Genomic DNA, 26,562 nt, shown 5'->3' on the forward strand with positions numbered 1-26,562 from the left:
AAACACAGCTTAAATGAGTGCTCATAGCATGTGTGACTTCCCATGGCCCCTCAATGCACAATTAAATCATCACTTATGGCATTCAGAGCTGTAGCAATTTTTGGATACCAGCAGAGGGTGGAGCGTTTGGGAATGATGTGCATAGCCCACTCTTTAGCTAATTGAGGAGTTGATTAGTGTTCTTAGAACACTATGGTATGTAAAGCACAGATAGTGGAGATGAAATAGGGGAATCAAACAGGCATGCATTTGATCTATTGGGAGGATCACTTTGAAAATATCTTTAAAAAAACTGGCAGTCTTTAAAGAGAACCCCTTGAAGTGTAACATTACTAAGTGTAATTAGTAATGGACTACGAAGCCTTTCATCTCTAGGATACCACTTCAAACCTGGCCTAGGGCAGCAAGGTCAGAATTTTTAAACTACAAAATAAGTGGCCAGATTCTGTTCAGTCTCTCTTGATAGTTGTTTGATATGCAACTCAGTTGTATGATATGCAACTCAGTTGTATGGCTATTTGGTGGTCAGTAAAACAATTTAAAAAAATAATCAAACAATGAGGATCAGCTTCAGAAAGTTTCACTCTGGACAAAGCTGTGGGTGAATCCTTTTTAATTCACAATTAACAAAGATAAAACAAGTAAAAACCTGCAGACTTTTTTTTATTAAATTCTCCCATTTCATCTGTACAGAAAAAAAGCACATTATGTTCAGAATCTCAGTAACATCTCAAAATTACACAGCATGAACATGTAAAAAACAAGAAACGGCCAGGATTTTATACACAGAAAGGAAAACAATTTACAGAGTCTTGTTAATGTTACGTTAAAAAAAGGACTAAGTTCAAACAGTTTTTACTGTACAGTCTATGATTTCTTGCTTGGTCTGTTTTGTACATTGTACTTGGGAAGGCTCACAATATTATCCCTGCATACTACTTAGAGACCCTTCCCTGTGCATGTGTTAACATGTCTGCCCTTCTACAAACATCCAATCTCTCCAGTGCTATTTGCAGTCTGGCATTTCGGTGACGGCCGTGGGACAGGCTGCTTCTATCCAGTAAAGAAGGCAGGATGCTGCTCCCCCACCCTTACAGACAAGTCCTGTAGGTAACACTCTGCAACACATACAGCATATCGAACGCTGAAGCCCAGCAGTGCAAGAGAAAAGCAGCTGTACCAATTTACCAGATTTAGATCTTGGCTGTACCATTTAGTCCTCTCCTCTCCCATTCAACTGCACCTTCGCTGTGAATGAGACCCAACACAGTGGCTCATTATTAGGCTGAAAACCTAGGCTGGCCCATCTCCCTACCCTCAGAAGCTGGAAAGCAACAGTACATATTTGGGAGCTGCTCCTCTCCATGACACTATTGTAAAAAAATTCATTGGTTTAGTCAAATCACAAACAGTTTATAAATCTATACAGAAATATTTTAACAGGGGGGAAAAAAGCTAGTTGACCTGTTCTTATCTGGTCTCACACTGAACTCAAAATTAACTTTGAAATCTAAAAGCTGGCAAAGAGAGTCAAACAACTACATTCTTTCTGAACTAAATAGTTCTGCATTAACAGAAATCATCCTCCAACTTAAGCACTTTCATCTGAATGTGATAAACCAGAGCTTACCACCTCTGGCACTGAGTTTGCATGTCACATTTCCCTCCCAGCTTCTCCCCCCTGCACCCACTGCAAAGAAAAGCAACTTCTTTGCTAACAGTAACTGCATGTTAGAAACTGCTGTCCTGCTCAGCCCTCCTCAGTGTACAGTGCATCTTCACAGAGCATGCTCATAAGAGTCTCACTCAGGGCCAAGATCATCATGTTTTCATGGATCACACGTGTCAGACTCTGGAAGGAATCCTCACATGTGGAACTTGCAGAGAATTATTCTAACTTCAGTAGGGTCTTTCAGTCCTTCTGCAGCAGCAGAGGGAGAGGGACACAAGTTTCATGTGAAGCATGAGAAGGAATGCTGCTCCTGGCCTCACCCTTAATTGCAGCCACCTGCATATGAAAAGTGATTTTCTGGGAGGCAAGAAAACTCAGGGACAGAGCTAACCAAAAGGCAACAAAAAAGAAAAATCAAAAGATTTGGATTTGACCCATTAGTAAACAATAAATAAGGCTATTTTGTTACTAGACCACACAACCACCACCACCTGGTTAGCTAGAGTGAAGTATTGAGTTGCACGGGCCTGGGATGCACAATCCTTCCCAAGTTATCCAAACACATGATCTTAACTGGTGAGAGTAAGCTCAGAATGTACCATTAGGCATCTGAGCAGAAGAGGAAGGCAGGGTGTAGAGGAGCACCATTCCTTACTAGGAGTTATTTCCCCCCTTGGATACTCCAGTCAAGCCATTCCCAGGAGCATCAGCTCTACAATATCTAGAACAAGCCCCCAAGAAGGAATGGGAAAGACATACATTTACGGTATTCTCCATGGAATGGATAGCAGCCGCCCCGAACTGAGGGGTGACGGTTAAGTCAATGCTGGAGGGGAATGATGAACTTTAGGGCTAAGAGTAGGGAAGCGGCAAGGAGGCCTCAGATCTAGAAGCCACCTTCCACCAAGTCCCCTCTGAAATGGTTGATTCCCAAGTATTTCTAATTAAATTTCATTAAATCAAAGTAAAAAGTTTCCCTACATTCAAGAAGGCAGCAGTGCATTTTACACTGTGTATTTCCCTTTCCCTTCCTGTTCTAGGGAATGACCACCCACTAGGGCATTTACTGACACTAGTCAGCAAGTGTTTGCATGAGAGATCCAAGGGGCAGGTGCTCAGCAATCAGGATAGATTTGGAATAAGACTGGTTATTTTGTTGTGTTTTTTCTAGAGGCCTTCTCTAGATGCACAGCCCTTACATGCTAGGATGGCATTTCTAACACACTGTATTGGAATATTTCTAGTCTCCCTAAAAAGATGCTCCTATGCCAGAGTCATTGTGTTTGGTATGCCAATATGTTAGGGGGTCCCATTTGTAAGGTGGTGAATTGGGTGTAAATCTTAATGATCATGAAATGGCTAAAACTGTGGCAGCCAGTGACAAAGTTCTCTTTGCCCAGTCCTAACCATGTCAGTTCCCTGCAAGAAATGGGTCTCTATTTTATTTTATCCCCTTTTGTAATTGCAATAGGACCCTTGGGCCTGTGCGTTATTGCACTTCTGACCATGCCATTACAGAAGGGAACCACTCAAACATATGTCATGTCACACCTTCCTGCTTCATTAAACCGCTTCCCCTACTTCCCCACTGACAGCAGCTCCATTGTCCAATGACATCTGAAACTAAGCCCCAGGATGAAATTTTGAAGGCAACCACCAGGTAGACTGCAGATGCTCAATGCAATATCCAGAAAGTGCAGTTGCTGCTTGGGGTTTACTTAGTGAAGGCTTCACAGCAATGAACAATCTAGTTAGCAATAGACACTCCTGGATACGAGGAAGGTCTCAGCACTACACAGTTGCAGGGCCGATAACTGCAGTTGGTTAAAGTAATAAGACAATACTGCATTCAAATTGAGCACACACATACAGAGAGTGTCTAGAAGAGGACTCAAGAAGAGACCCTGCCTTCCACAGAACAATGTCTGCTCTTTACTATCTATGGCTCTGTTCTTACCATCTACACTATGCAGCTGACTAGTCTTTTGCCTTTAACATTCCTCTTACGTCTACTGCAATGCAAATGCAGGAAATCAAGTCTTCCCATGTCCTAACCTACTCCAATACAGAACTTAAGTTGGAAAGTAAAACAGCATTTCCCTTCTTCCCTCACCAAGATTCACAGCCAGAACCATGGCTGACAAACCATCTACAGTATTTCACTACAATTACATTTGGGATTCACCAGAAGATGCTAGTCAATGTATTTTACACCTCCTCAGTTGGGTTCTTCAAGTTAAACAGGTAGCAAATGCTCCCTCACAAATACGAAGTCTCTGGACGGCAATTCAATTTTGCCTTAGCAAAATGTAAGCAGCGCTAGGATTGCCAAACAAGCAAGACTGTGCACTGGGGAGAATGTACAATCTTGTTCCCCCTCCTCCTGCATTTTGAATCCACCTCATCTGCTGCCTCGACAATTACAAAGTGTTGCAATGACACTTCGAGTGAGAGGTGAAACCATGCACTTTTGCAACTGCAACATACGCACTTGTGTGTCACCCTTTTACACTTCAAGCAAGTGATGTGATCTGCCATCGCCTTCCTGGCCCTCAGCTTCATTCACTCCTGCAGAATCAGGGAAACTACACAAGTAGCATTGGGCAAGGAAGGTGGGGGAAGGAATTTAGGCTCCATTCCTGTTCCAAGGATGTTACCCGTTTGGAAACCTATAGCACATCAGATCTCTTCTACGGAACCTGCTCCACTGCTCGGTTCTCCCATCATCCCCTGACCAGTCTTTACAGTCCGTTGGCTCTCATGGTTCGACTCCAGACACCAACAACTGTCTTTCACATGAGCTTTTCTAGTCTGTCATCACCATACTACTAAGACTGGGTCTCAAAATAGTTTATTTTCTATCTTCGAAGTGGCATGGTGAAGAGTTACCAAAAACCTAACTTTGTACCCTCTCTAGCATTTTGCAAAAGCAATCACAGTATTTTTAGAGATCAGTCTGTTTACATAGCATGATTAGAATCAGCTGGTCCACAGTCAGAAATGCCCCCATCTTGTATCAGATCAATACACAACACTGGAAATTTCAGAAATTACTTAGCAGTGCAATAACAGGGAGCAGGAAAAGAATGTTATGGATCAAGCATTAGCCTAGTTAGACAGTGTTAGGCACATGATTTATATTCCAGCACGCAAAGGAGAACACATCTAACAGGTTAATAAAATATATTTATCTATATCTTACTGTACATGCCGACTCTCGAGTAACAATGGCACATTTGAACCACGCACTCAACCTGTGTATCCCAGGTCCCAACCACAGAGAGTCGACTAGAGGAGGCTCCACTCCCTCCACTCCTTGGGTAACAAAGAAGATGGTAAGAAGTTACCACAGCTGCAGGTATTGCTACAAACACCTCCCTTGAGCTGGGAAAAGGGGCTGGGAACTAAGTTCTGGAAATGTGTCTAGAGCCTACGTGTGCACATCAGTTGGTGACAACAAAGCTATTCACCTTAAAGATCAATATGTCTGTCCTTCACGTCACACTATCAGCACTTCTCTCCTGCTTGACATTTAGGGCCAGCACCTCTGACCTACTTCCCCAGATGCCAAATTCCATCTATATCAACCAGTGTTTTAGAGGTTTGAACATTTTACCTATTTTTAATGCTGTAACTCAAGCAATTAAGACCCAGAGAAGCCAATGATGAATCACTGCACTAACCCATAAATGATCCTTCTGTTGAAACAGACATTGGGATCTCAATCCTATACAACATCACTGGGCAACATGGAGCATTGCTGATGTATCATCATGACCATCTTTGAATAGCTAATTCGAGGGGGTGGGCTGGGGAGTGTGTCTTAGCTTGGCAACTGAGGGGTGAAATAAAGGAGTGACAAAATTCAGCTGCATTGCCTTTGATGAACGAAGGTTAATAGGCTAGTTAATCAGGGTATGTACAATGCAGCTGTCAATGCATTACACTGACTGGTTCTTCTATGCCTAACCTCCACACCCTTTCCCTAGCCTAATAAAGTATATGCTATACGGCTCAAATGGCATATCAGACCACTGGAGTTTTTGATCTTGGCCAGTATTTTATTTTATCTTGTGAGTGTCAGAGGAAAACAGGAATTAGAGGGCATCATCTTTTCAAACAAAAAACCCACAGTAACAAAAATAAGACAAAATAATAACAAAAATTCGGAGGATGACTGAGCTGACACCCGTTGCAGTCTGAAACTATGCCCTGAAGATGCTTGGGATACGATGAGCAAGATGTCCGAAACAAGGCCAACTGCGGTGAGTGATGCTATTTACCCTCTAATTTCCTACCTCAATTTTACCCAGCCACAGAGCATGAATACATCCCAGTAAGAAACACTGCCTAACTCATATGATTGGTACTTATATATTTTTCTTCCTTTAAAAATTTACTTTAAAATTGCTTGAGCTGCAGGTCATGTCAGTCTGATTTGGTGACAGCAGGTCCAACGATACAATAAAGAGACTCGTCTACAGGCAGGTAACAGGAGTCCGCTAACAAAGGGGTAACAAAAGCTGTTGGCTGGGCTGCCAATGTTGCACACCGACTCTTTCATAGGACGGTGACGATGCCATGGATGAGATCCAAGATGGGAAAACTGAGCCGACACCTGCTGCTGTTCTAATTCTTTTTTTTATTCTCCTCTCCCAAGAGGGGGTGGGTGGGCAGACTATACAGAGGAGGGCTGTACAAACTGGGCAGGCATTTCTTCAGCAGGCAATCTAGGCTCTACCTGTCCTTGAGCTCTCGTGTCACCCGCTTGGTGATGCGTCCACACAGGAGGCCAATCAGGAAGAGTACACAGATGCCGACTGTGATAACAGACAGGATGTAGTTCTTGGACGGAGAAGTCATCACTTGCATAGCAAGGTCAGAAAAGCCTTCTGCTGGGGCAACCTAGGGGGCAAGGCGGGAAACAATTAACAGGACTTCAGTTTCCACATCAGTCTTTACAGAGAAACTAACGACACGTAGAATGATGCTATTTTACGAGCTGGATAAGGACACTTGTAAATTCCCCATTTGCCTCCTGTAAGCAGCCAGCATGCTCTCTCTTTATAACTGAACTTTCCCTGGGACACAATTACATACCAATAGGCCAGTAGGAGATGGACTCCAACTGGGACACAAAGTTCTAAAGCTCCTAATTGCCCAAAAGACATCCCAGCTCCTCCTGTAGCTCTCTCCAGCATCCTGCCTTTCCATTCACAACAGTTCATATCACCCCTCCCACCCTCATAGCTCTTCCTCTGTTGGCACCCTTTGCCCTGCTTGTGAACTAGTCCCAAGGGGCACTGAGAGCAGTTTGATTTCAGTGTTATTAGGCAAGTAACCCAGATGCTGAGACAGGGGTTGTATAAATAAATTAAGGGTCCTTGTGATGGGGTGGACTAGGCCCAGAGGACTCCAGCTGAGGGTCCTGCCACTCTCGTCCCAGATAAGGAGCAATGAAGAAGTCCTCCAAGCAGGCTAGAGTGGCTGCAAGGAAAGCAGCCAATCAGGGCCCAGGAGGACCCTATAAAAAGGAGCTAGAGAGCCAGTCCAGAGACAGCGAGGTTCCTTGCTAGAGCTGGAGGAGCACGAATGGTGTGGCTGGCTGAGGGAACTGCAGCACAACAGACAGCCCAGTGCTAGTAGGGACCAGGGGAGCATGGAAGAGCTACTGGGTCTGAGCTTAGAAGAGCCCTGAGCTAAGGGTAGGACATCAGTAAAAGCTGGGGCCCGGAGCAGTGGGTGGGCCCAGATTTCCCCCCCGCCCCCCAAGGCCACTGGGGAAGGGCCTACAATTGGACATCAGTAAACCCCCAAAAGGGGACTGAACTCTCAGGAGGCCCAGCTGAAGACTGGGGCCAAAACAGACTCAGAGGGCAAAACCATTGCCTCCAGGGTGGAAGGCTTCCGGGTACAGTCTGATGGCAGGGCTGGGACTGGTTTAAAGACTGCTGACACACCCAACCAGAGGGGGTGCTCACAAGAGGTAGGTTCTGACCCCATTACAGTCCTCCTTTCCATTTTACTGAATTACAGTCAAAACTTTGTTCTTTACTTGGCTTGGTGTGCATGGGACTCTGAATGCAGCCTGACATATACAATACATGCTGCAATATCTAGGCACCGCAAGATCAGAATGGAACAAAGCAGCAGCCTGAACTCTACATTACCATCTTATTTATTAACTGAACCCTGTTTTGTATTTATTAAACCATCTGATCTGTGATTTGAAAGCAGAAAGATTGTCCTTTCCCACTGTTCTGCTTGACAGAGGCCTAACACAGTTGATTGCATTCACTCAGTCACTTCACAGGACTGAGGCATGTCTGTTCTTTAGCTTTCCCATGGTTGAAAGCACAATCCCCACCTTGCTCTCCTGCCAATTCCTTCACAAGACACTAACGGTCTGAATCACAAGAACCATGAGTCAGTCTCCGAACATGGGTTCCCAAACTGTGGGCTGTGAAACAGCCCCCGGTGGTCCGCCAGTACAACTGCATTCTCTACTCAAGCTCTTAGTAAATCTTTAACTCCACGTGACTTGTGTAATCTAAGTAAAAACTATAGGAGTGTAACATTTGGAGCTGTATATGTTGGAGAGAGTATAAGAAAAACTATTTAAAAAAGCAAGCTGCAATATGTTAAGTTTAATTCTCGTGTACAATGGTGTGTTTCACTGCGATGTACATACAGTCTGCAATTTACAACCGTAAAAAACAGCAATCAGTATTTCAATCTGACATGGATTGATTTATTTTTCGAAAATGAGAAGGGTGCACTGATGGAGAAGATAATGAAAGCCCCAGCCATCTACAGCTACACAAAATGAGCCAGCCAAAAAAATAAATTAAGTGGTAGGAAAATAAGATGACACACACGAAGTTTGGATTCTCCTTTACCGGATCGGAGGAGTACCTATTGCTTCAGCATGTTAGAATATAACTCGCATAATGACAGGTTTCAGAGTAGCAGCGGTGTTAGTCTGTATCCGCAAATAGAAGAACAGGAGTACTTGTGGCACCTTAGAGACTAACAAATTTATTAGAGCATAAGCTTTCGTGAACTACAGCCCACTTCTTCGGATGCATATCTTCGGATATCATATGCATCCGAAGAAGTGGGCTGTAGTCCACGAAAGCTTAATAAATTTGTTAGTCTCTAAGATGCCACAAATACTCCTGTTCTTCTTTTTATAATATAACTGTTATTTTATATTTTTATTTACAATATTTTATTCTTTTCTAATCTGTAGAGAGGAAGAGTGGGTCTTTACTTACATAGCACAAAAATTCAGAATTTACACTAAAAACTGAAAACAATATAGTGTTCAAAGTTGGACAATTATTTTGTTTTAAAAACAAACACGTGTAACAATTTCTTTTAACATTGTGGTGTTGCTTATTGTTCAGTTTTATACATTGTACATTTATACATTGTGTTTTCCCTGTTTGAACACAACATTTTGCTCTCAATATTTTTTTAAATTGTAGTTTTACTAAAACTGCTTGGTTTTAAAGATCCTGAAGCATTTCTTTGAGTACATATTGCTATGAATTTCTATCATTACAATTATTTACATTAAAATGAAAAGAAAACATGTACATTTTTTATTTCCAGTGTTATAGTTTATATGTATGTAATAATTAAAATTAATATATTTTCCTCAAAAAGTATTAATAGTGGGTCACAGTGCCTATTGCAGTGGCAGAAGTGGGCTTTGGGGGAAAAAGTTTGTGGGGGGACCCCTGTCCTAACAGACAACTCACCATTGCTCAGTATAGTGAAGTGACTAATGCCAAAAGTCAGGTGGGGTTTAGAGCCCACCCTGCATCCTCACCTTCGCAGCATAGCTCCACATTTCAATCCGATCATTAAGGCGTTTCTTACATTCAGGCTGTAACCTCACACGCTTGTCTTCCAAAGCTTCCATTAGGCAAGACATCTCTGCAAAATGGAGAACATGGTATCACAACACACACACAAACTGGCCCCAGGGACAGGTCACAATCAGGACCAGCTCCAGAGTTTTGGCCGCCCCAATCAGACAAAAAAAAAAAAGCTGTGATCGTGATCTACAGCGGCAATTTGGCGGGAGGTCCTTCGCTCCGAGCGGGAGTGAGGGACCATCTGCCAAATTGCTGCCGAATAGCTGGACCTGCCGCCCCTCTCCGGAGCGGCCACCCCAAGCACCTACTTGCCAGGCTGGTGCCTGGAGCCGGCCCTGGTCACAATACAGAGTGCTGGGAGGTGCATTCCAATTCCTCAGAACATTGGTTGTCTATTTACAAAGTTGTACAGCCAAGCCATCCATCCAACTTCCTATGAATCAGTGTTGGGAAATTTAACCTAAGACTGGTTTGGAAGGAAACCTCTGTTTAACCCTCAGAGCTAGCAGCCCAGAAGGTCTCACTTCAAATATTTAAGTGGCAAGGAATGCTGACCCATGGAGGGGGATTAAAAGGTTAACTTTATGTATCCGAAGCTTAAGCTCAGCTGAACTGACAGGATATTTTATGATTCACAAAACAGCTCACTAAAAATATTTTAAGAATGCTAAATTCTATGTGTCTTCTCCAAGAACGTAGAGGAAGTTCAACACAAGACACAACCTGTGCAGACTGTGGCCTTGTCTACACTACAGGGGAAAGTCGATCTAAGCTACACAATCTGCGTTACATGAATAGCGTAACTCAAGTCGACATAGCTTATATCTACTTACCACGGGGTACACACTATGTGATGTCAATGGGGGACTCTCTCCTGTCGACTCTCCTTACTCTTCTCTTTCCGGTGGAGTACAGGAGTCGACGGGAGAGTGATCTGCGGTCGATCTAGCGGGTTTTCACTAAATCGACCGCTGATGCATCGATCCCACGGATAAGTGTAGACAAGCCCTGTGTCAGGTGTGCCATCTGCACTAGACAGAGTGACATATATTTAGAAAAGTGGTTTACTTCAAGCACTATCAGGTCCATCCTTTGTGGAGGAGAAATGTGAAGGAACGTCAAAGATACCTGCAATGCTTTCGGTACCGAAGAGGGTATGCGGCAGTACATTTTTAACCTATTTCTGATTCTGTAGCAGAAATTAACTTTATTCCAAGAAAAACAGTATGTTAATTTTAAACTGCATTAGAAAGAACAAAACTAGCTTAATGTTTACCAGACCATGTAAGGAAAGATTTCTAAGCTAAGAAGCCAAGCACGGAGAAAAGGATACCCATATACCATGCAAGTGGCAGTATTCCTTGTTCACCAGCCACAACTACTGGAAGCAATATCTACTGTTTAAGAGGACCTCAAGTCATCCAAGAAAGATCCCAGTTTTAGGTGACTCTAGGAGCTGGGAGATCTCACACAGTAGGACATGCCAACACTTACGACGTCCTCTTCCGGGTGGGATAGCTGCACAGTGGTGTTTGATGTCTAGGGCACAGGCTGTGTGAAGCACTGGATCGACAAATATGTCTGCTTTGCTCTCCTTCAGCATGTTGAGCACCTCCTGTGGAGGGAAGATTATTACACATTACAGGTACATATTAAAGGAGGGCAACATAGAATATCAGGGTTGGAAGGGACCTCAGGGGGTCATCTAGTCCAACCCCCTCCTCAAAGCAGGACCCATCCCCAAACAGATTTTTGCCCCAGATCCCTAAATGGCCCCCTCAGGGATTGAACTCACAACCCTGGGTTTAGCAGGCCAATGCTCAAACCACTGAGCTATTCCCTCCCCCCATAAGTGAACTGAAGCTGTTCCAGGATGGATCAGCATCATTCAATTAATTAAATAGACACACACTAATCTATAACACAAAGTCAAATAATTTGGCATGACTAACAGGTCTGGACTAAGGTGAGGTGATAGATCTTTGGGGGTAGCTGACAAAGCTCCTTGCCAGATCCAGTGCCAATCTGTGCTCAAGAGGCCTAGGGTTGAAGTAAGAGTGGGAGGCAGCTATGCACTGAGGTACACTGGAAGTGTGTGAGTAGGGAATCCAGGACTGGACTAGTAAGGCATACTGCTTATTGGGATTAAGCTTCCCTGGCAGGGAGAGAGATGTCAGAGCCAGGACTGAAATGGTAGAGGATGCTGCAGGTCAGGATGAGGTGCACTGACTCAGCCATGCACAGAAGCATACATAGCACTGGCTTCCCACTGTTCCTGGTCTGTGCCATGTAACGAACCATGTTCATTCGTCTGAAACTTAAGGAGTAATTGTGCATTAAGGCCTGTTTGGTTTGGGAGACGCACCATTTCCTTTTTTACCTTTTTACACATCTCCGGTTTAATTTTGAGCAGGTTAACTTTCAGGCACTCCTCCACCTGCCCAGTCTGTTCCTGCGCTGCTGCTTCCTCTGCACACAACCTGGAGATCTGTTTGGGGGGGGAAAATCCCTATTTCAATATGAATGAAATAATGTAGGACCCAGGTTGTTTTTCAAAGCATTTGCATGCTGCCATGTTAGTGCAGTGTTATATGCAATGGCTAGGGAACAAGCCTTGAGCTGTGTTACCATCCATCCCTCATTTGGATCCCCGAATTCCTGAAGTAAAAAAAGGCCATACATAGACAATTACAGCCACTATTTTAAACTATTTATTTAGCAATTAACAGATTTACAAATCCTTGCCATGGAAATATCAGAAACAAAACAACAATCTTTGCAACAGAGAGTTTTTGTTTAAAGAGACATATGGGAATATAGTCATCAGATCTCTCTATTTAACAGGTGTCACCCTATTACAGAGTGAGCAGTGTAACACCCATACACATTTTTTCTAAGGATTTAATGGAATTGAGTGACTCTCAGATTACACACATTTAACAGACCAGGTGTGTCATATGTTAATATTCAAAAATATTGGACAGGTGTGCTGGTTTGTTTGGCAGGTGAAAGGACTCTGAGTACTGAATAAAAAGGAACCAAATATCTAAGTATTTGTCCTCTGTCTACTTTGCTGGGTATGTAATTGGTGTGTTCATTTTTCCATAACCACCACCTCCCCATTTTTTTTTGAACCATTTCTCTATAGTTGGCCTATTTTTCTTTCTATCAGTAGCCCAGTAGCTACAAGCAGATGAGAGATGAATTCTTCATTTCCTCTTGTGTGACTTTCAGCTGGGAAGCCCCAGGAGGATTACCAAAGGATCATTTGGTAATAAATAAATATCCAACCATTTGTGCTATTTGGTTATGAATTGCACCCCCATAATCTCTGACTGGACATGTCCACTATATATGGATAAAATTTCCTCTATCACCAAAATATTTCCAACATTTATCCCCACGCAATCTCTATTTTTAAACCTGACAGGTGAGAAGTACCATCAGAAATTTTCTTTATCATGCTACACGCTAATGCTCCTGATCCTTTTCCAGATCGAAGTTCATTCCTCAGGGTAATTTGTCTCCCCAGATTCTTTTCTCACCATGTCATATATAGCCATTTTTTCGGTCTGCAAAAATTCATAATTTAATACTTTTTTTGGTTTCCTAATTGATCAGACATCACTTCTATTAAAGTTAGCTTTCTGTAGAAAAAGCTTTTCTAGAAAGTTGAGAAACAATGCCTAACTTGAAAGTACTGGTGTCATCAGAGAGTGGACTAGTTTAGCAGGAAGCCTGCTAAACAACCAGTGGGGCCCCTGGACGATCAAGATAAAAAAAGAGCACTTAAAGATGATAAAGTCATTGCAGAGAAACTAAATGGATTCTTTGCTTCAGTCTTCACGAGGATGTTAGGGAGATTCCTAAACCTGAGCCGTCCTTTGTAGGTGACAAATCTGAAGAATTCTCACAGATTGAAGTGTCATTAGAGGAGGTTTTGGAATTAATTGATAAATTTAACAGTAACAAGTCACCGGGACCAGATGGCATTCACCCAAGAGTTCTGAAAGAACTCAAATGTGAAATTACAGAATTATGGTTTGTAACCTGTCCTTTAAATCAGCTTCTGTACCCAATGACTGGAAGTTAGCTAATGTAACGCCAATATTTAAAAAGGGCCCTAGAGGTGATCCTGGCAATTACAGACCAGCAAGTCTAATGTCAGTACCAGGCAAATTAGTTGAAACAATAGTAAAGAATAAAATTGTCAGACACAGAGAAGAAAATAAATTGTTGGGCAAAAGTCAACATGGTTTCTGTAAAGGGAAATCGTGTCTTACTAATCTATTAGAGTTCTTTGAAGGGGTCAAACATGTGCACAAGGGGGAGCCAGTGGACATAGTGTACTTAGATTTCCAGAAAGCCTTTGACAACGTCCCTCCCCAAAGGCTCTTAGTAAATTAAGCTGTCATGGGATAAGAGGGAAGATCCTTTCATGAACTGAGAACTGGTTAAAAGACAGGGAACAAAGGGTAGGAATAAATGGTAAATTTTCAGAATGCAGAGGGGTAACTAGTGGTGTTCCCCCAGGGTCAGTCCTAGGACCAGTCCTATTCAACTTATTCATAAATGATTTGGAGAAAGGGGTAAACAGTGAGGTGGCAAAGTTTGCAGACGATACTAAGCTGCTCAAGATAGTTAAGACCAAAGCAGACTGTGAAGAACTTCAAAAAGATCTCAGAAAACTAAGTGATTGGGCAACAAAATGGAAAATGAAATTTAATGTGGATAAATGTAAAGTAATGCACATTGGAAAAAATAACCCCAACTATACATGCAATATGATGGGGGCTAAGTTAGCTACAACTAATCAGGAAAGAGATCTTGGAGTCATCGTGGATAGTTCTCTGAAGACGTCCACGCAGTGTGCAGTGGCAGTCAAAAAAGCAAACAGGATCTTAGGAATCATTAAAAAAGGGATAGCGAATAAGACAGAGAATATCTTATTGCCCTTATACAAATCCATGGTACGCCCACATCTAGAATACTGCATACAGATGTGGTCTCTTCATCTCAAAAAAAGATATACTGGCATTAGAAAAGATTCAGAGAAGGGCAACTAAAATGATTAGGGGTTTTGAACAGGTCCCATATGAGGAGAGATTAAAGAGGCTAGGACTTTTCAGCTTGGAAAAGAAGAGACTAAGGGGGGATGTGATAGAGGTATATAAGATCATGCGTGATGTGGAGAAAGTGAATAAGGAAAAGTTATTTACTTGTTCCCATAATATAGGAATTGGGAGGGGGGGGGGAAATGAAATTAGTGAGCAGCAGGTTTAAAACAAAAAAAAGGAAGTTCTTCACACAGCGCACAGTCAACTTGTGGAACTCCTTGCCTGAGGAGGTTGTGAAGGCTAGGACTATAACAGGGTTTAAAAGAGAACTGGATACATTCATGGAGGTTAAGTCCATTAATGGCTATTAGCTAGGATGGGTAAGGAATGGTGTCCTTAGCCTCTGTTTGTCAGAGGACCACCAGACACTGCTAACAATCATCATCCAGTCTCAGGCAGATGCCCATCTCAAGTGGAATACACATAGGGGCCTCACTTGGAGAGAATCATCCAAGAAAAACAATTTCTAAAGAAAGAGGCTAGAGATGGAAAGAATGACAGCTAATCTGAACGTGCATCACAAAACTTTCAACATAAAATGGGCCCAAATTTAGGAAACTCAATCTTATAAAAACATTGTCTTCATTTGAAGACAACTGTGGCAATGACAGCTTACTTGCTTACTCTTTACAGAGAAAATACCCTTCTAGTAACTATGTCTCAAAGAGCCTGGCAGTTCCAGTAATTCTTTTTATCTCGCTCACTGAGGCAGGCTTACCTTATGAGCTGTTACAAAGGTGACCTGCTTGGAATGTACTCAACATGTCCTATACAGCAAGAGGAGGTCAGCGAACATATTATGAGTGACCTCTACATGTTGTGCTATTAGGGTTGCCAACTTCCTAAATCACATAAAACCGAACACCCTAGCCTCGCCCCGCCCTTCCCTAAGGCCCTCCCCTCCCACCCCTGCTCACTACATTTCCCCTCCCTTGGTGGCTCACTCTCCCCCACCCTCACTCACTTTCACTGGGCTGGACGGCAGGGATGCGGGAGGGGGTGAGGGCTCTGGCTGGGGGTGCAGGCTCTGGGGTGGGGCCGAGGATGAGGGGTTTAGGCTGCAGGAGGGGGTTCCAGGTTTGGGGGAGTGGTGGTGGAGGGGGGCTCAGGGCTAGGGCACAGGCTTACCTCGGGCGGCTCCCGGGCAGCGGCGCAGTGGGGCTAAGGCAGACTTCTTGCCTGTCCTGACTCTGCGCCCTGGAAGCGGCCAGCAGGTCCGGCTCCTAGGCAGAGGCGCGGAAGGCAGCTCTGCACGCTGCTCTTGTCCACAGGCACTGCCCCCACAACTCCCATTGGCCGTGGTTTCCAGCCAATGGGAGTGCGGAGCCGGTGCTTGGGGCGGGGGCAGCGTACAGAGTCCTGTGCCCCCCCCCACGTAGGAGCCGGATCTGCTGGCTGCTTCTGGGGTGCAGCGCGGAGCCAGGACAGGTAGGGACTAGCCTGCCTTAGCTCTGCAGCACCGCCGACTGGACTTTTCATGGCCTGGTCAACGGTGCTGACCGGAACCGCCAGGGTCCTTTTTGACCAGGCACCCAGTCATCCTATGTGCTATGTCTGTGGCAGATTACAGGAGCAGTCTGACTGAAAGTTTAAGATGCCATGATATTCTGAGCAGACTCTATATTCCCTGATCCAAAACTGGAGTAGTGAATTTAAAAGTGGTATGTGTGTGTGTCAGTCAGAGAGAGAAAAAAACAAGTGGCAGCCATTTCAGAACTGTTGCATTATCTACAAGGGACTGTGGATTGCAACAGGTTTAGCCTCCATATGGACGCTACCAAAAGCTAAGATGCAGGAGGTGCTGTACAATTTAACCCTCAAATCTCCAAGGCCACATATACTCATCCTTTAAAACATCTAAGGACTAGCTCACTCAATTCCTGTCTCTCCTTCTCTCCCTCCACCTTGCCAGCAGTGCCACCTCCCACGACCCTACTGACCCCAATGCCTACTACTGCTGCTGCTCAGATACCCAGGTCAGAGAAGCATGAGCAAGGTGAAGAAAATTGGCACAAACACAGCTCTGGCATGAAATATGTCATTCATGAGTCATTGCTTAAACTGACATGGAAACGATAAAGTAGATTTCAGCTACTATGGTTCACTCATGATTGATGGGAAACTCAAAAGGACACATTAACTTGTCTGCTTTTCACAAGTGATGATAATGATTTGTACTTCTAGAGTTTAATAGTGTCAATGTGCATGCCAGAGGCAAAGCTTGACTTAGAAATACTGATTGTGCAGAAGAATACAATTATTTTGTGCTAGGTGCAAGTTGCAGACAGAGGGGTTCATTTTGTTAAAAAGGGTGAGATTGAGTGCGAAGCTGCTGAGGAGAGCTACCAACTGAACTAAGGGACATAATGGTCATGTCTCCTACCTCATCAGAACAGTGCATTTGCAGCTGAGGATCTAGCCGGTAATCAAGAGCAGATTCCTGGATTATCACTCGGATCTGATCCTCGCAGTCTGGAGACAGACGCTATCGAGAGGAGGAAGATAGCAATTAGCCAACCAAATAATGAGCTTGATTTTTGCTAGTCAGCTGTCTTGGCAACTTTAATAAAAGGGTTAAATGCATTTAATATGTTTATTCTATAGTGATGGCTAAGAGATAATGATGGTTAAATTGTAAGTGCAAAGCACTTGGACTCTAATCCATAGGTAGCACAAAATTACATACATATACACTGCAAGTGAGTCTAATTTACTAGGATGGAGGGTCAATCAGAGTTGCTGCGCACATTTCTATGCAGATCATATTTACACATTTACTTTCCCCACTCACCTGGTCTGCATACTTCAACTTGAGGCAGGAGACGACCTGCCCCTCCAACTCTGCATCATCCTTAGCCGTACTCAGAATATTTTGGCAAAATTTGGGGATGTCTTGTTTGCAGGCCTTTCTGAGCACTGGATTCAAGCGGTAATCTAACCAAGAGAGGAAAGATGGAAAGGAACTGCATTAGAATTTTCACAGTATTGAACAAAAGATGTAACAACAAATTGACAGAGCTCCAAAGGGGATCTGCAGTAGGAATTCCTTCTGGATGACACTGTCTTCCAGCAGTTTGAAAGAGCTAAATTGTCACTTTTTACTTTGTAGAAATTGACAACGTAGTAACAAGCCTCAGGAGTAAGTGAAACCAATAACACTGGTCTACAATTTTTGAGAAGTCATCTGCTTCAGAGATAAAATGTGCTATTTATTATGTATTTTGATGTGCTGAATTCAAATATGACAATTAAAACAACTGATTGGCTACTGTTTCTAAGATATTTAAGTTTTTACATGTTATGTCTATGTATATTGTGTAGTTAGAGTTTTAATCATAAATTGTAAACCTAGGTCTTTTCATGTGTTTATGGTTGCTTTACATGATAATATTTCACCTGTCCTGTTTATGTAACACTTTAAAAATCAGCAAAAGGGTTATATAAATAAAATTTATTATGAAACAAAAGGCAAAAAACTATTATGTACATAGTTTAGTCCTATTCAGTGTCTACTCGGCGCTTCTTGGCTTGTCTCTTGTATTCATTAAATGGAGCATCTCTTGTCACTGTCCAGCAATAGTCTGCAAGCATTGATGGGCTCCATTTGCCCTGATAGCGTTTCTCCATTGTTGCAATGTCCTGGTGAAATCACTCGCCGTGCTCGTCGCTCACTGCTCCGCAGTTTGGTGGAAAAAAATCTAGATGAGAGTGCAAAAAATGTATCTTTAGTGACATGTTGCAACCAAGGCTTTTGTATGCCTTGAGGAGGTTTTCCACCAACAACCTGTAGTTGTCTGCCTTGTTGTTTCCGAGAAACTTTATTGCCATTAACTGGAAGGCTTTCCATGCCGTCTTTTCCTTGCCACGCAGTGCATGGTCAAATGCATCATCTCGAAGAAGTTCACGAATCTGAGGACCAACAAAGACACCTTCCTTTATCTTAGCTTCACTCAACCTTGGAAATTTTCCACAGAGGTACTTGAAAGCTGCTTGTGTTTTGCCAATGGCCTTGACAAAGTTCTTCATCAGACCAAGCTTGATGTGTAAGGGTGGTAACAAAATCTTCCTTGATTCAACAAGTGGTGGATGCTGAACACTTTTCCTCCCAGGCTCCAATGACTGTCGGAGTGGCCAATCTTTCTTGATGTAGTGGGAATCTCTTGCACGACTATCCCATTCGCAGAGAAAACAGCAGTACTTTGTATATCCAGTCTGCAGACCAAGAAAGAGAGCAACAACCTTCAAATCGCCACAAAGCTGCCACTGATGTTGGTCATAGTTTATGCACCTCAAAAGTTGTTTCATGTTGTCATAGGTTTCCTTCATATCGACTGCATGACCAACTGGAATTGATGGTAAAACATTGCCATTATGCAGTAAAACAGTTTTAAGACTCTTCTTCGATGAATCAACAAACAGTCTCCACTCATCTGGATCGTGAACGATGTTGAGGGCTGCCATCACACCATCAATGTTGCAGGCTTCAAGATCACCTTCCATGAAGAAGAATGGGACAAGATCCTTTTGACGGTCACGGAACATGGAAACCCTAACATCACCTGCCAGGAGATTCCACTGCTGTAGTCTGGAGCCCAACAGCTCTGCCTTACTCTTGGGTAGTTCCAAATCCCTGACAAGGTCATTCAGTTCACCTTGTGTTATGAGGTGTCGTTCAGAGGAGGAGGATGGGAGAAAATGTGGGTCCTGTGACATTGATGGTTCAGGACCAGAAGTTTCATCCTCCTCCTCGTCTGACTCAAGTGAGAATGATTCTGGTGCATCAGGAACCGGCAGTCCTTCTCTGTGGGATACTGGGCGTACAGCTGATGGAATGTTTGGATAATGCACAGTCCACTTTTTCTTCTTTGACACACCTTTCCCAACTGGAGGCACCATGCAGAAGTAACAATTGCTGGTATGATCTGTTGGCTCTCTCCAAATCATTGGCACTGCAAAAGGCATAGATTTCCTTTTCCTGTTCAACCACTGGTGAAGATTTGTTGCACAACTGTTGCAGCATCTGTGTGGGGCCCACCTCTTGTCCTGATCTCCAATTTTGCAGCCAAAATAAAGGTGATAGGCTTTCTTAACCATAGTGGTTATACTGCGCTTTTGTGATGCAAAAGTCACTTCACCACAAACACAGCAGAAGTTATCTGCACTGTTCACACAAGTACAAGGCATCTCTGCTCACTTTGGCTAAACAGAAATGTGTCCCTTTGCAAAATCAAACACTGACAAATAAGAGAGCACGACACTGTACGATTTCTAGAGCTAATATAGGGCAATTTGTTCAGCACAGTGATGTAAGCTTCGTTATGATTGCATCATCCATGACTTCTAGGAATAACATGATGCAATTCATATCATGTATGACGCAATACCAGCTTCAGATTGCATCATTCATTGTTTTGCCTAAAAAGCAAGTACTGTCCAAACCCAGTCATAGATTTATTCATAGATCCAGTCAAAGATGTATTTTAGTCATTTCTGGTTTAAATTGAGATCCCTTCCCTTTATAACTCACTTATCCTCTGCCATTCCCAAGTCAAGGGTCGTATATACTGACCCAATAGCATATCTTGAAAACTAGAGCCAATCAACAATTTTAAGCATCATTTTCGTTCTCAGTGACCCAGAATTAGTAAAGTTTGACTACATTTATTTCAGAAGCATTTTGGCTGTAGAGCAGTGCTAATCACATGACACTCAGTAACTAGGGTGGAGAGACTGTTTGCTCTTAGACTGGGTGAAGGGGAATTAAATGAAGGGAAGGTGTCTGCAGTTAAGGCTGTGCAGATCACTCCTCAGCCCAGGCAGGTAACTAGCTCCTTCCCCTGGGTAAAAAAGGGAAGTGGAGGCCACGGTACCTGTGTTCTGTGTGATCTGTCGCTTCGTGATCATTTGTTTACATTTAGGGTCCATCACCTCACTGTTCTTATTCTGTTTCAGACACTGCAACATGTTCTTAGAATCTGCTTCAGAGCAGAACCTCTGCAAAGAGAAACCCAGGTTTTACAGCATATGAAACGTCAAGCATTCACAAGGGAGACTAAATAGCCACCTGCGCAAGCCAAAGAGGGACCATGCCTGACTCTCCCTCGCCAATACCCACCACTAACAGCAATTCCTCTCACCCTCAGCTTTGGCAGGGGACAGAAGGGAGGGGAACATCGTTTTATGCAACATTGTCTGAGCAGTTGCTAACAACTGAGGTCCCAGGCTGCAGCTGCTGCTCTATGTCAGTAACACCAAACAAAGCCAGATGCCCCCTTGCTTCCCCATTCATAGTTTTCTTATTCCACACTTTGGTGCAAAAAGAACGGTTACTTACCTTCTGTAACTGTTGTTCTTCGAGATGTGTTGTTCACGTCCATTACACATTAGGTGTACGCGCGCCGCGTGCACGGACGTCGGAAACTTTTTCCCTTAGCGGCTCCCGTTGGGCCAGCGGGCCCCCCACTTCCCGCCAGAGCGGCGCCCCGCTCCAGGGTATATATATCCCTGCCGACCCGACCACTCCGGTTCCTTCTTGCCGGAGACTCCGACAGAGGGGAAGGAGGGTGGGAAGTGTAATGGACGTGAACAACACATCTCGAAGAACAACAGTTACAGAAGGTAAGTAACCGTTCTTTCTTCTTCGACTGATTGTTCACGTCCATTACACATTAGGTGATTCCCAAGCTTACCATTGGAGGTGGGTAGGAGTCAAGGTACAACTGACTGTAGCATGGCCCGACCGACCATCGCGTCCTCTCTGGTCTGATGATGGATCGCGTAGTGGGCTGTGAACGTATGTACGGACGACCAGGTGGCTGCCTTACAGATCTCCTGGATAGGGACCTGAGCCAAGTAGGCCGTTGAGGACGCTTGGGCTCTAGTCGAGTGGGCCCGGATCTCCGGGGCCGGAACATTGGCGAGCTCATAACAAGTGCGTATACAATGCACAATCCATGCCGACAAGCGCTGCGTCGAGATAGGCAAGCCTTTCATACGTTCCGCAATAGCAATGAACAGCTGGGGTGTTCTGCGGAACGACCTGGTCCGTTCCAGGTAAAATGCCAACGCCCTTCGGACATCCAGGGTATGTAGGCTGCGGTGGTGAGGGTCCGTATGGGGTTTAGGAAAAAACACCGGTAGGCAAATGTCCTGCCCCATGTGAAACTGTGATACCACCTTTGGGAGGAATTTGGGGTGCGGCCTCAGTTGCACCTTATCTTTATGGAACACTGTATAGGGTGGTTCCGAAGAGAGGGCCCTCAATTCCGATACCCTCCTGGCCAACGTGATGGCCACGAGAAACGCCACCTTCCACGAGAGGTGCGTGAGGGAGCAAGTGGCTAGGGGCTCAAAGGGAGGACTCATGAGTCTTGTTAGGACTAGGTTCAGGCTCCACGCCGGGACAGGCGGGCGCGAGTAGGGAAACACCCTTTCCAGTCCCTTGAGGAATCGGGCCACTGTGGGGTTGGAGAACTCTGACACTCCCAACTCTCCCGGATGGAAGGCCGAGATAGCGGCTAAGTGAACTCTAATTGAGGCGGGCGCAAGCCCTTGATTCTTGAGGTGCAGTAGGTAGTTCAAGATCGACGGAATTGAGGCTTGTAAAGGCTGTATGCTTTGAGGCTCACACCAGTGGGAGAACCTTTTCCATTTTGCCAGGTAGGTCGCTCTTGTAGAGGGCTTCCTACTATTAAGGAGGATTTGCTGAACTTGGTGAGAGCACCTGTGTTCTGCATCATTCAGCCAGAGAGATACCATGCCGTGAGATGTAGCGAAGACAGGTTCGGGTGGAGTAGGCGGCCTTTGTCTTGCGTGACTAGGTCGTGATGGAGGGGGAGGGTGATTGGATCGGCTATGGACAGTTCCAGCAGGGACGTGAACCAATGCTGGCGTGGCCAGGCCGGGGCGATAAGTATGATCGTCGCCCTGTCCCTGCGGGTCTTGAGGAGAACCTTGTGTATGAGTGGGAACGGAGGGAAGGCATATCTTAGGCTCCCTCCCCATGGGATCATGAAAGCATCTGCTAATGATCCCCGGCTGAGGTTCTGGAACGAGCAGAACTGAGGGCATTGGCTGTTGTCCCTGGTGGCGAATAGGTCCACCCGGGGAAAACCCCACCTTCGGAAGATCGAATGCAGGACGTCTCGCCTCAACGTCCATTCGTGCATTCGGTAGGATCGGCTGAGGCGGTCTGCTAAGCCGTTTTGAATCCCCGAAAGATACGTTGCGATGAGGTGTATCGCATGGGCTATACAGAAGTTCCATAATTGGAGTGCCTCGTGACAGAGGGGAGAAGACCGTGACCCGCCCTGCTTGTTTATATAGAACATGGCGGTAGTGTTGTCCGTCAGGACTGCCACGCTGTGACCTTTTATGGTGGCGCGGAAGGTCTGACAGGCGAGGCGAACCGCTCTTAGCTCCTTCAGATTGATATGAAGCAGCTTGTCTTCTCTGGACCACAGCCCTTGGGTCCGCAGTTCCCCCAGGTGCGCCCCCCAACCCAGGTCCGATGCATCTGTTACCAACGTCAGAGTGGGCTGTGGGGCAGCGAAGGGGATCCCTTCGCATACCTGTTGGCGATCGAGCCACCAGCGTAGCGAGCCGAGCACCTGGTTTGGGATCGTGACTACTTGATCCAATGGGTCTCTGTTGGGGCGATGCGTGTGGGCGAACCACAACTGTAAAGGCCGGAGCCTCAGGCGGGCATGTCTGACCACGTGTGTGCAAGCTGCCATATGCCCCAGAAGCTGCATGCAACACCTTGCCGTTGTCGTGGGGAATTTTTGGACCGAGCTTACGGCTCTGTGAATTGACATGAACCGTGCCTCTGGTAGGCTCGCTTGTGCGGTTACCGAGTCCAGGGTAGCACCTATGAAGTCCAGCCTCTGTGTGGGGACTAACGTGGATTTTGGCACATTGACCCGGAGGCCGAGCTTGTCGAACGTCTGCAAGGCCAGCGTCACGTGAGATCGGACCTCGGCCTCCGACCTGCCCGCGAGTAGCCAATCGTCCAGGTACGGGAACACACGCATCCTTCTTTTTCGAAGGAAGGCTGCTACCACGGACATGCACTTCGTAAACACCCGTGGTGCTGACGCCAGGCCGAAGGGCAGGACCGTAAATTGGAAATGGCGCTGGTTGACAACGAAGCGCAGAAAACGTCTGTGGGCCGGATTGATTGCGATGTGAAAATAGGCATCTTTCATATCGAGGGCAGCATACCAATCCCCCGGATCCAGGGATGGAATAATAGTTCCAAGGGAGACCATACGGAAGCGCGCTTTGATCAGAAACTTGTTTAGATCGCGCAGGTCCAAAATAGGACGGAGGCCCCCTTTCGCCTTGGGGATCAGGAAGTATCTGGAATAGAATCCTTTTCCCCTTAGGTCTAGAGGGACCTCTTCTACTGCTCCTGCAGCGAGAAGGGTCTGTACCTCCTGTATGAGGAGTTGCTCGTGAGAAGGGTCCCTGAAGAGGGACGGGGAAGGGGGATGGCAGGGAGGGGGTGAGGAAAACTGGAGGGTATAGCCCGCCTTCACTGTGCGCAGGACCCAGCGGTCCAATGTTATGCGCAACCAGGCCCGGTAGAAATGGGACAGACGGTCCTTGAAACCCAGAGGAGGATCCGGTATATGAAGTGGCACGCTGTCCTCGGGCGTAGCTTCAAAAGCCTGGTTTATTTCCCGGCTGCGGCTTGCCCTGGCCGTGACTCTGGCCTTGGTTAGGCGTATTGTTACGTCTCCGCCTGTTATCCCTGCCTCGACGGCGGTAAGGCTCGTGCCGGGGGCGAGGGTGATATTGCCTCTGTGGTGGCTGTGGCTTAAAGGGTTTACGCTGCGTTACCGGAGTGTGCATACCCAACGACTTAAGGGTCGCACGCGAGTCCTTAAGGCTATGCAGCCTGGCGTCCGTTTGGTCGGAGAACAAGCCCGAACCTTCAAACGGGAGGTCCTGCAGTGTGGTTTGCACCTCTGGCGGGAGACCTGAAGCCTGCAACCACGCCGAACGCCTCATCACGACTCCCGACGCAATTGTTCTAGCTGCAGCGTCTGCTGAGTCTAGCGCGGCCTGTAAAGAGGTCTTGGCCACTGCCATTCCCTCATCCACCAGGGCCTTGAACTCCTGATGCGCGTCAGATGGGAGGGAGCCCTTAAACTTGGCGACTGATGCCCAAGAGTTAAAATTGTGCCTGTTTAGAATCGCCTGCTGATTGGCGATCCTCAGTTGAAGGCCCCCCGAAGAATAGACTTTTCTCCCGAACAAGTCCAATCTCTTGGCTTCCTTGCCCTTGGGGGCAGGAGCTTGCTGGCCATGCCGCTCCTTTTCATTGACCGCCGAGACCACCAACGAACAGGGGGATGGATGCAGGAAGAGGAAGTCAAACCCTCTAGATGGGGCGAAGTATTTCCTCTCCACTCCCTTTGCAGTTGGAGCACTGGAGGCCGGTGTTTGCCACACCGTCTTATAGTTGGACTGTACTGTCCATATAATGGGGAGTGCGACTCTGGAGGGGCCCTCTGGGCTCAGGATATCGACCATGGGGTCATCCTGCTCTACAGTCTCCTCCGCTTGCAAGCCCAGATTGAGGGCTACCCGGCGAAGCAGGTCTTGGTGTGCCCGGTGGTCAATCGGGGGAGGGCCGGACACCAGTGTGCCCGCTACCGCCTCGTCTGGCGAGGAGGAAGAGGTCGGGGCCTTCTGCCCATCCTCATTGTCCTGTAAACCTGCGTCAGCCAATTGTTCCTCTGCGGCCTGACCCGCAGCGTGTGATTGGGACGGTACCGTACTCGGTGCCGAGTCCACTCCTTCCGGCTCCGGTGGTCTAGAGACCGTTGCCTCCCTATACGATTGCGGGCGGTGCCGCGGGGAGCGGGATCGGTACCGGGATGGCCCGGATCTCGAGGCTCTCGATGGGGGCCCTTGTTGGTGATAGGCCCAGGGTGTCCAGAATGGCCATTGGCTCGACTGGCCCCATTGGGACTGACCGTAGTCCCTGCTGTCCTGTGACCTATGGGCATACCCGCCGTATCGGTCTGAGTCAGTCCCCGAGACCACTGACTGTGATCTGGAAGGCCACGGTGGTGCCGTCGGATGGTGCCGGTCTGGTCTTGGGGAGTAGCGCCTCCGCGACTAGGATCTGGAACGGTGCCTTGCCGACCTGGACCGGGAACGGTACCGGTGATCTCGGGACTGGGAACGGCTACGGCTGGTCGGCCTCGGGTAACGAACCTCTGATGCTTCGCGGTGCCGACTCGTGCTTGATTGCTGAGTCGGTGCCGACCGCTTGCTGAAGCCCGACTGCTGCGGTGCTTCCTGCGCCGAGGGCAACCGGGAGTCCACCGAGGCGGAGCTCGACTGGGACCGGTCCCTGGAACGGTGCCGGGACGGCGACCGTGATGGGCGCACCATCGCCGGCTTGCCTCTGCGCGGCAGCATAGGCGGGGCGCCTTCAGCGCGTGCCGGGGCCTCGACGGACAAGGCAATGAGGTCCTTAGCTGCCTCAAACGTGTCCGGAGTGGAGGGCTGTTCCACGAGTTCCTCCAGCCCTTCCTCCTCGCTCGACGCGCCCATCCCGGGGCTCGACGGGCCCTTCGGCACCGGAGCCACTACCGGGGTCCGTGTTGGGGCCGTATCGGCCTTAGGGGCACTCGAGGTCTTTACCGGTGCCGCCCTCTTGTGCGGGGAGCGACCTCGGGCCTTAGGTTGGCCCTTCCCTTTCGCCGGCGAAGACGACCGGCGTCGTGTATTTCCCCGTTGTGTCGGTGCCGCGGTCTTCGGATGACCCGCCGGCGCCGGGTCTCGCACCGAGGCAGGGGCACTCCGCACGGAGGCAGACGGTGCCGTCGAAGTGGAGGGCTGTAACGCCGTCTCCATGAGCAGCTGCTTA

General features: G+C 46.5%; 1 protein-coding gene across 2 annotated transcripts in view; it reads right to left on the reverse strand.

The window, feature by feature from the left end:
• Positions 1 to 596: 596 nt before the first annotated feature.
• Positions 597 to 26,562, reverse strand: part of GLG1 (golgi glycoprotein 1) — a 179,568-nt gene continuing 153,602 nt past the window's right edge. Inside the window, exons 20-26 of one of the 2 annotated variants that reach the window (XM_034788729.1) lie at positions 20,546 to 20,669; positions 17,467 to 17,609; positions 17,059 to 17,160; positions 11,939 to 12,046; positions 11,053 to 11,173; positions 9,510 to 9,616; positions 597 to 6,577 (exon numbers count right to left, since the gene is read on the reverse strand). In XM_034788729.1, the coding sequence (XP_034644620.1) occupies positions 6,410 to 6,577; positions 9,510 to 9,616; positions 11,053 to 11,173; positions 11,939 to 12,046; positions 17,059 to 17,160; positions 17,467 to 17,609; positions 20,546 to 20,669 (873 nt within the window). In that variant the 3' untranslated portion in view covers positions 597 to 6,409. Of the gene's footprint in view, positions 6,578 to 9,438; positions 9,617 to 11,052; positions 11,174 to 11,938; positions 12,047 to 17,058; positions 17,161 to 17,466; positions 17,610 to 20,545; positions 20,670 to 26,562 lie in introns of both variants that reach the window. The other variant, XM_034788730.1, reaches the window with a different exon arrangement.

This window comes from Trachemys scripta, chromosome 13 (genome assembly GCF_013100865.1).
Source record: "Trachemys scripta elegans isolate TJP31775 chromosome 13, CAS_Tse_1.0, whole genome shotgun sequence".
In the NCBI taxonomy this organism is placed as follows: Eukaryota; Metazoa; Chordata; order Testudines; family Emydidae; genus Trachemys; species Trachemys scripta.